The sequence below is a fragment of the Camponotus vicinus genome, unplaced genomic scaffold (genome assembly GCF_025532165.1).
Source record: "Camponotus vicinus isolate PSW18456_S1 unplaced genomic scaffold, iyCamVici1.0 SCAF_1, whole genome shotgun sequence".
Taxonomy (NCBI): Eukaryota; Metazoa; Arthropoda; class Insecta; order Hymenoptera; family Formicidae; genus Camponotus; species Camponotus vicinus.
Window position 1 is genome coordinate 34,396,943 of NW_028141945.1, and position 9,567 is coordinate 34,406,509.

At 29.9% G+C, this 9,567-nt stretch overlaps 1 protein-coding gene and 1 long non-coding RNA gene across 5 annotated transcripts in view; one reads left to right on the top strand and one right to left on the bottom strand.

Moving 5' to 3' along the window:
- The window catches only part of Rtnl1 (reticulon), a 30,105-nt gene that overhangs the window by 10,640 nt on the left and 9,898 nt on the right, over positions 1 to 9,567 (bottom strand). Inside the window, exon 1 of one of the 3 annotated variants that reach the window (XM_083084964.1) lies at positions 2,930 to 3,419. The exons of the other annotated variants lie outside the window; for them this stretch is intronic. Within the exon in view, the coding sequence (XP_082941090.1) occupies positions 2,930 to 3,056 (127 nt within the window). The 5' untranslated portion in view covers positions 3,057 to 3,419. Of the gene's footprint in view, positions 1 to 2,929; positions 3,420 to 9,567 lie in introns of those variants that run through there. 3 annotated transcript variants of the gene reach the window in all.
- On the top strand, positions 1,086 to 4,983 carry LOC145963355 (uncharacterized). 2 transcript variants are annotated; one of them, XR_014436141.1, is made up of 5 exons: positions 1,086 to 1,215; positions 1,308 to 1,373; positions 2,504 to 3,626; positions 4,375 to 4,559; positions 4,658 to 4,983. It is a non-coding gene; the product is annotated as an uncharacterized LOC145963355 (long non-coding RNA). The 2 variants fall into 2 exon arrangements; XR_014436140.1 differs by having other exon boundaries at positions 4,375 to 4,983.

A 9,567-nucleotide genomic window follows, 5' to 3' on the forward strand; every position in this document is an offset into this window, starting at 1 on the left:
GAGTTTATTTTTCAGGTTACGCTTCTATTAATAACCATATAATAAATCGATAGGTACGAGGGATCGTTACCGGATAATTAATTGCGTCGTTCTAAAGGCTATCAGAGTTGCAGTGAAAAGAATAAACCACTCATTTATCAAATATCGCGCTTATTATGCATTTTGTGTATAAAATTAAATTTCATTTCATCATTAAATTACATATACATAGAATACCTCTCAATATTCTGTTAAATTATTTATTTTTCATCCTCTCCATTTGTGGAAAATTTGTGACATTATCTCAAAAAAAACTTGAAATGTTAGACACACGAGCTACTCTCATCTAACGAGTCATATCTCTGCGCATAAAACCATTCTCTTCATTTAAAGGAACAAACAAACAAGACAAGTACACTAAATAGAAGGCAATCAAAAGGAGAAGTCAATATCCTTTCATTTAACACGTAGACATTATATGCCACGCTGTGTATCGTACTTGGCATCAAGTGCACAAATACATAAGTCTCTTATCACTCATGCACGTATCTTTTTTTCTTGTTAAAATAATCTAATGCAACTGAATACGCAATTTAGGTATTTAAGTGCTTTCCAAACACCCAACTTTTTTTCTTATTTACCAATTCAATATTTGTTATTTTAAAATATTTTACGGTAAAAGTTAAAAATTTGACAAATATGTATATATATGTGCTCCTTTATTTCATATATTAAAAATAATAATCATAAAATATGTTTTATCGTAGATTCTGTGCAAAGAAATATAATATTAATAAAAGAGAGTTTGTCACCCTCGTCGACATAATTTTACGGCTTTATAGACTTTAATCAACAGATTAGGGGGAGGGAGGGGATACCTCATCCGCAATACTCAAAGTATTAGTGCGGTAAGTGAGCAGAAAGGTAGAACAACGTGACACGAAATATCAGCGCGTGCTTGATATATCAAAAATTTCAATACTATTTATATCATACCTCAATTTTATGTACCTCATAAAATAATCACGAGCCTTGAGATTTTATGTACCTCATAAAATAATCTAAATAAATTACAGATTAGAGTGCAAATTACGAAGAATCAACTAAGGCAATCGATCATATTGTACTGCGCAATATAACTTCTGTCGCCTTGGAATTTGATACATTCCGTTCTATGCTTTTGACTTTGAAGTCGAACATATCGCTTCCTCACGATCAATGAATCGACCGAATGCCGTAAGCTTTGCTTTTATGATACAGATTTAAAAACTTATTATTCATGACAATGGACGTTTGTAAAAGTTGCCTTCTGCTTATACTTGTTCCAGATATAGCATGATGCAACATTTATGCATTTAACAATATTGGTGCGTTGTATCGGATGCTTCAGCAAAGTACGTGACATACTTTCCACATAAAATACATTTTATCCGATCCATTTTCCAAAATATTAAAACTCAAGACACACAATTAATTAAATAAAATTAATGAAATTAATTTTATACAAACATTATTTTAATAAAAACATTATAGTAAACCAAATATAGACAATGGTACACGCAATTATAATGAAAATAAGACAAAATTTTTTACATAAAAATATTAATATTTTCTTAAAAAAAGAATATCAATCAATACTTTTTCCCGTAATTATTAATTAATATTTTCCTCGTAAATATATATAACAGGTGATATAAAAAGATTACAAAAAGATAATACAAGATTAAATATAAATGAAATTATTATCTTGCTAAACAGGTCATTTCATTTGGATAATAAAAATAATGATAATTCAGTTATGCAATAGAGAGAGAGAGAGAGAGAGAGATGTACTCTTAGCAACCAACTGTCAGTGTCACATTCTTTGAAGACGACGTTTCTACGGGATAAAGTTCGAGAGCCGGTTGTACGTCAGTCATAGCTCGCGTGGCATTATGTAATTCAAGGTCGCGATAATAATTGTTCCAGGTTGCAACAAATCGTGACACTTAGTCCAATGTGCTGAGAAAGCACATTTCATCTATTCATGAAATAAACGTGTATTATAAAAGTAAATTTCGATTCGTTATCTATATCGCCATATTAGTGATTTATAAAATATTAAATTTTTATTGAAAAGCATTGAGTATTAATAAAATACACAACTTTTGAAAGCCTCTTAAGACGTCTGTTCATTTAAACGTCAAATAATACATGATATTAATGTCATATTTGAAGTAAATTTTATAAACACTTTATAAATGTGTAATATATATTTATTTCATTGTTGAAAGTATGATGCTACAATTTAGTTGCATCAAACATATCAACATATAAAAAAACATTAATAACGTAAATTAATTGCTGCTTCCTTGTCGCAGTGAATCGAATTGTTCCCAGTTCCTTCCTCGCATATCCAAGTATTGACATTTCTTTTATAGACACTTCGTCTACCATAAAAAAAGCCCAAGCGAGTTTCATAGACTTCTTCGAGGTTTAATATAAACTCGAATGGAACAGATATTGACGTAAATGTTATTTGCAGGTAACCGACTGATCGATAACCCAGTTTCGATCGGCGATTCTTCGATACCGAGCAGGTGGCATCTGCGCAGAAGGAAGCCTGGGTCACCGACATGGAAACGTCGACGAAAATTAATTGAGATCGCCCGGAGTCTAATTTCGTCCGGTGTCTTTGGTATCGTGAAAACACAAAAGTCACCTACGGTCTGCTACGGTACAACTCTGATAGAGACGTCTACTCCGTTAGGATGGAAAAAAATGTATTTGATTTACGCGTATCTGTCAGATCCCGATCGGAGAAACTGTCTATGCGGGAACGTTTCAAAGTGTCGGATGTGCGTGCGGAGGTGAAGACGATCGAGGTGGAGAACAACCGTGTTCGGACGAACATCGAATGCGAGAAGACCTGAGAAACAAGGGAGAGAGCGTCGAAGGGAAAAAGACCTACGGGGATTTAGAATATTCCAGAAGCACGGGTTGGCCGACGCAGGGTGGTTGGCGCCGGCGCTGGGTCGCTTGCAGACCTGGTTGCCCTCGTCGGCGTTCTTGGCAGGGCACACGTCCGAGTCCGCCATCCTTACGCGCACTTTTTCGGAGTCCTCGCGCGACGCGCACTTCCCTTCACTGTTCGCCGAGCGTGTATCACGCGTGTGGTACCGTCAGAACGGAATGTCCTCTCCTCTACGTGCCTGGTGAACGCTCGCGGAAGTAATGGCGTACGCGCGCGCGCGTTGAATGACGCACTTGGCCGATGACGACGGCAACAACAGTGGCAGCGACGACGAGGGTGCGATCCCGTTTATCCTTCTCGAGAACGAGAGTGAACTCGCGCGAGAAGAAACGTTGATTTACGTATCTGTCAGTTTCTCGGAGAAAGAGAGAGAGAGAACTGCGGAGAACACAGTGTAGCTCGTACACAGCGAGATGAGGACTGAGGCTTGTTATCGACCCACTGGAGGTCTCTCGTGCCACCTCCCCGCCGAGCCCTCCCCCTCCCACCCTCTAGACTCATCGCCATATTGCTCGGAACCTCGTATCTAGAAGACTACATGAGGTAGCTTTCGCAGCGACTACGAGAGACTAACCGTTCCGGAGAACCGTATTATGATGGTACCCGAAGAGAGAGATTTTATAGATGAAATCCTGTAGGTTTTTTAGTCGTTTCGATTAAATTAATTAAAATATCGACAAACGAAAAAAAAGGAAATTCTTAGCAAGATTTTTTCACTTTTGGTTTCATATAAATATAACGTGTATGTTATATTTTTTACGATTTCTTAATTGATATACATTATACATCCGATGTTATATATACTGTAATAACAAAACGTCTTAATTATTGATTATTTTCAAGCATAAATAGCTTCAATCGCTCTCAATAATTAATTTTTTTATATAAGTCTTTGTAAGTAGTAGAAACACATTAAAACGAATATTGTTAAAAATCTTCAAAAAAATTATTTTAGCTATTTGTACAAACTGTTTTGTGTTTAGAATTGTCTTGAAAAAGAGTTCAGATAATTTAGTAAAAAATTAAAGATATACACAAATAGAGGAAAATTTTCTTTTGTACGAATTTTGGAGTAATTTGTCATTTTTTAAATATATGTAGATACACAGCTTTGCATGCGTATATATCAAGATGTACTTATGATTGTTGCTTAAAAATTATTAATTTGAACCATTTCATAAATTTCTAACGTGAAAAACAGTATTGCATTTTCAGAATTGCTCCGACTTGGAAAAACATCACTATTCGCATAAGATATTTTAATGGATAAGATAATTTAACTTTTATTATATATAATTAATGATTTTAAATTGCATTTATGTATTTATTTAGATATTTCCTAAATATGAATATTAAGAAATCGAATTTTGTTATCTGCCTAGATATCCCCAGATATGTCATACATACGACGCGCCGAGATCGGAGCACATCATTCATTCGATTTGTATAGAACATCTTTGCTATAGAATATGTACACATCAACAGAAAAACAGGCGTGCCTCGGATATTCGTTGCACTTGGAAATGTTGCATAGCGGTCGTTTGCGCATTAACAACAATTATATGAGGTATCTGTCCATGACGTTCCACGATACAGACTCCGCTAATGAAGAAAAGGAGAGAATCTACGTTATACACTATAATATTACAAGAAGAACTGTTACAGGTTGAGTCTTCCTTTCAAACAAAAGATATTTAGCTTTAAACATGACTTATCAATATATATGGACCTTCAATACTAAGCTAATGTACATACACAATAATAATATACGTGCTATTTCACGAGCATTGCTATTGAAAGCCACATTAATACTAAGAGGAATAGCGTCTAGTCGAATAGTCATTACGTCAGTATACTCTTATGCATAATCATGGAATATTCTGTAAAATGATAATACATGACATAAAGAAGTAAACAAATAGTAAATTATAATTAAAGTGATTTTTTTTATATCAAAGGGAAAAGAAGAAAGAGAACATATTTATAGAATACAATAAATTTTATACAATAATAAACTAATTTTTTATAATTCCCATTTTTTAATTTCAAACAAAAATTCGAATACATAATCCAAAAAAGTTAAATAATTTTATAAATGTCCTTTACTATTTTAATGTGATTTACTAACTTTAATCGGATTGAATATGTCAATGGAAAATCAATGAAGAATTACACCTGATGTTGATTACATGACATGTGAGAGACATCGCTCGAGTCTTGCGCAATCAAACATCTAACCACGAACAAATCATCATTCTATAAAGACGATGAAAAATACCGATAGTAAATATATATTATTCTTCGTATATAACTTTTTTGTTGTATATAAATATGATCAAGGCAAACATTATGTTATCGTTATTATCAACGTAAGTATGAAATGAATATATTATCTTTCATATCGCATTAAATATTAAAATCATTATTCTATAAAAAAAATTCTCGTTAATCTAAGCATTTTATTGTTTTAAATACATTTATAATTTGCATGCTTTTTTTTAAGTCTGTCCTTTAGAACGACTATAAATGCTTCTCTATTCATTTATCTATATATATATATATATATATATATATATATATATATATATATATCTTTTATTTATCTATGTATATTTATCTATATATATTATCTCTTATTTATCTATATTTATTTATCTGTATCTCTTTCATTATCGGCGAATCGCGGAATAAGTCAGTTGGAAATTTCGAAAGTGGAAAAAGACGCCATAAATAAATGAACGGAAGGGAGGGTTGTATAGAGGCAGATATAAGGGTAACACGCAATTCCGCAGACAAGGCTCCCACGCAGGATCAGAACGGACCCCTTCTTTGCAGTTCTAACTCTGTCGCGCGTGCGTTGCGTGTTAAAAATTCTCATTTATAATACAACTAGCTATTGTGCGAATTTTATTTTCGTATCGGATATTTGAAATATCTCTTTTTATCCATAGTCCTTTTAATCCATCTCTTTTAATTCAGTCTTTAACTTATTGTTAATATATATCAGTGGCAATATTAACCTTTTATAAAAATTATAATGTAATGAATTTTTTTATTACAATAGTTTTTCTGGTTTAGTAGTTTTTTCAGGATTTTTTAAATTTATACTTAAAACTATCAAATAAATAATTATTATTGATTTTTTATACCTAATATAATATTTAAAAATATCTTTTTAATCCTACAAAATTATGTAAAATAATTGTAATAATAAAATAACATTTCCACAATTCTTTGAAAAATATTAAAGTAATGAAAAAATTTGTTTTTCAAGCAAGAGAACAATATAAAAAAAATATCATATATCAAGGGATTCGATGAAATAATATTTATAATATATTATGTTAGATTATTCGCATAATAAATAATGTATTTTCCTGCATTAAAAATATAGCAAATATTCTAAAAATAGAGCAATTTTGAAAATTAGCAATAAAATAATAATTAAAAATATACATATAATACAAACAATATGTTTTCAATTTTTTTAACTAATGCTAATTTTTAATTTGAGCGAGTACAATTAGTTTTAACGAAGTAGCTAAAGCAACAAAATCGGGAAACCAACAAAAAACATTAAATTTCTGTATATGTTCTATTACTCAATAATAATGCACTTTTGTCCGACGAAAGATGCCAAAATTTCGGCAATCTCTGGCAACAACATTGCGTTTTTCGAAACATCGCCAAAGCAGTGATATACGCGAATATATAATAATCTTTGGCCATTTTAGCAAAGGCTCGCAATTCCCACCTGCTTGTCTGAGTGGTTAAAAATAAAACATCTATGTTAGATATACGTTAGGTAAATCAATGACTCGTGAAAAGTAAAAGATCTGGCCTTAGTGCATTTTTTAGTTATATGTAATGTATTTCTTATTATCGTTTATTAAATGCAAATAAAATCGAAGATCTTATGAAAACAGAACTTTATAATTTGATGCTACATATATGTAAAATAAAATATTCATCGATTTAAAAATCACATGAAAAAATTAATATCTTCATCTTTTAGTAGTAAATAAATCGAAACTAAATTTTCATATAATTAAAGGAAAAATTTGGCAAATAATTTCGAAAATACAATGTTTTGAATGTCACAACAAAATAGCAGATAGATTTTCCCAATGAACTTTGCTATTTCACAACATTTCAAGATTATGTCATCGTTAAAATCATCATAAGTTTAGTGAAATAATATTCCCGATTATTCGAATAGTACTTTCTGAATTAAAAATAAAAAATTGATAAAATTTTGATCAAAAAGAAAATGATATTTATATAGTTAAAAAAATCATATAAATCACATATAAAGACTACTAGCTCCATCTTTTAACGTATCTGTTAACTAACCATTGATAAACTATAATGTCGAGTATTGATAAAATAGAACTTACAATTAGAATAATTTTTTAATGTGTACATAAACAGAAAACTTTCAATTACGATAACATAATTGTTATTTTTCTTATATAATAAATATAAAATACTTTTAATTTCACAACTATGTGTATGTTACACTATAATAATATAGAAAATTGATATTATATTCGTATAATAATATTTTCAAATGTAAAAAGAATTTAACTATATATATATATATTGCTATATATTATATCGCAAGTATTAAAAAACTACTACTTTGAAATTCTATTACTACTCTCTAAAAGTGAATCAGTGTATTATCACTGATTTACAGTGCTGTACTTATAACTGCTTGTAATCAGTGACTATTTACTGTTTTTCAGTGATAATACACTGATTCACTCTAGTGAAAACTACTTTCACTAGAGTGAATCAGTGTATTATCACTGAAAAACAGTAAATAGTCACTGATTACAAGCAGTTATAAGTACAGCACTGTAAATCAGTGATAATACACTGATTCACTTTTAGAGAATACAATTATAAGTATACAATTATAAGAATAATACTAAAATATTTATTGTGTTGATATTAAAATATAAAAATATTAAAAATAAACAGTTATAAGTATCAAAAAAAAATATTAAAATATTGTGACTTTGTTGATATTAAAATACTAAAAATAAGAAACATCAAATTAAATGCGAGTAGAAACATTTGCAAAAATATCGAGTTTGTTGAAGATATAAAGTGTGGTTCAATCAATCCCACATTCTCAAATTATTTTTTGCGCGTAAAATTATCTCTTTTGTTGTTATATCATTCGTTACGTCGTATATTTTGTATGTAAAAAATGCTGAATACTACGGTATATTATAACAATTTCTTTCAATAATTGCAAAATTGCAATGTTTTAATTATTATTATTCTAAAATCAATTTTAGATGCATCATCGGATGCGACGCATTGCAGAACCAATGTTATACGTAGATTACAAGCATGTACGCGATACCGCAGAATACAGTGAAACAACTGCACCGATCAATACCTACGTTCTAACGACTCACAACCTATTTCGGATGTTCCAATATTTTCAATTTCGATTGACAGAGATAAAATTATTCAAATAAAATTATCATTCGACTTCGATCGTTCTTAAAAAGCCTTCTTGTTTTCTCCCGCAGCTGTATTTGAATTATAATGTTACAAATGAATAAATCTCATAAACATTTCTTTATATTATATGTTGAAATAAATATATTTTTTCGCATGCCATCGTGCATATTCGATGAATGCAAATTAGTGAAATGATTTTCTTTCTTTTGGAAAATTAAACTATCATACGTTCCGTTTTCGCTCTTTCTAAAAACGTAAAATAAATTAAATTTTCTCTTTTCGGGAAAATTCATAAAATACGCATTTATTAATGATATAATAAAAAAGAGAAATAGAAAGATAAGTTTTATTAATTTATACTATTGAATAAATAGTTAAAATAAAAAAAAACTAATTTATTTCAATATATAATATAAAGAAAACATTCACAAAATCCCTCTGACGTCAAAATTTAATATATAATAGCTACACTAAATAGAAATTTTCACACAAAAATGCGCAATTAATCGCATTACACGCATGAACGTAATCTTATGTACTCATATTCTATAAACATTATTTATTTATTGTTTCAAAAATGTCAAATATTTTTTATTTAGAAATTAATTATCGAAGCATAAACATTAACTAACATGTGCAATTAACATAACAACCATTAAATAACCCCTCATTTTATCGCATTAATAATTAAAATTTTAATAATAATTAATATTTTTATATAATATACAAGATAATACTTCTCCAAATTTATTTTAAGCGATAATAATTTCTATAGCAAAAATCTCTATTTATCTTCTTGCTAATGTTTATCTAGATTTTATATTTGTCGAAAGCTATATGAATGTTACAAGTCGAGAAATAAATAATGACACATTGATCGCAAGTTTCACTAAGTTTAAAGTTGTCTATAAACGCGATATATTCCATGAGTTGATTTTATTATGAGCTCAAAGCTTTTTTTATCATCTTTAACGCATGCGGAAAGAATTCGTAATTCGATGCTGCCCGATCTTGACTCTCGATTAGAGCAATGTCGCAACGGAATCCAATTAATTGTTCTCGTTTCTTCATGAACTATATCTGTTTATTTCTAT